The 884-nt window shown below is 40.0% G+C and overlaps 1 protein-coding gene across 1 annotated transcript; it reads left to right on the forward strand.

Annotated features, from left to right (window-relative positions):
• The first annotated feature begins 7 nt into the window (after window positions 1-7).
• Window positions 8-871, forward strand: LOC109593685 (FK506-binding protein 15-like). The gene is made up of 6 exons (XM_020008658.1): window positions 8-76; window positions 141-239; window positions 293-373; window positions 431-502; window positions 568-627; window positions 677-871. Exons 1-6 carry the CDS (start codon window positions 8-10, stop codon window positions 803-805), a joined length of 510 nt encoding a protein of 169 aa, XP_019864217.1. The 3' UTR covers window positions 806-871.
• Window positions 872-884: the final 13 nt, after the last annotated feature.

The following is an 884-nucleotide window of genomic DNA, read 5'->3' on the forward strand; positions in this document are numbered from 1 at the left end:
GTACAAGATGTTATTATATTTGTCTAATAATAAACATGTCACTTCTGTTAAAGTTGATGCCTCTTTCAACATGACTGTAAGTACCTGTACATGTACATTGTTTATGTAGTACATCTCTTTATGATCCTCTTTTTCTCTAGATTCAAGCTAGTAATTATGCAAGTTTCTATGACGATGCTAGACAGGCGTGGTCACTTCATTTCACTAGTACCGAAGATGCTGTTAAACTTGCTAAAGAGGTAAGTGTACATGAACGTCTATATGGGCTGTATTAATTCTTTTTTAATTTTAGATTGCAGTTTGTAAGGCTAATAGTGTTGGTCCAGCTTTTTCTCAACTTTTAAAGCAAGACTTAGTCCTAGGAGAAGGACAGGTAAGTATTGACCTGTCATCATTTTCAACCATCTCTCTCTCTCTCTCCCTTCTCTAGCCTGTTGATAAAGGTGATTCTGTTGAAGTGGTATATACAGGTTGTCTACTGGAGAATAATGGGATTGGAAAAGTGAGTGAATATCACATGACAATCACATGTACAGCTGTCATAATGATCATTATTTCTTTATGTAGGTTTTTGATTCTAATGATAAAGGTTTTCGCTTTAAAGTCGGAGCCGGGAAAGTCATAAGAGTAAGCTAATGGGTGAGGCTTGGGCCTTATTTTGACTCCGCCTACCTAGGGCTGGGATGAGGGCACAGTCGGCCTGTGTAAGGGAGGTAGGCGTGTCCTGATCATACCATCGTCTCTGGCCTATGGATCTCAAGGGGTCAGTGGGCGTATCCCTCCTAATGCTAACCCTCGTCTTTGATGTGGAAGTGAAGAAAGTCAAACATTCGAAAGAGAGGAAACAGGAAGTGACTATAGCCACACCCCCCAAGTATGAATAA

Source organism: Amphimedon queenslandica, unplaced genomic scaffold, assembly GCF_000090795.2.
Source record: "Amphimedon queenslandica unplaced genomic scaffold, v1.1 AMPQUscaffold_152_Cont27821, whole genome shotgun sequence".
NCBI lineage: Eukaryota > Metazoa > Porifera > Demospongiae > Haplosclerida > Niphatidae > Amphimedon > Amphimedon queenslandica.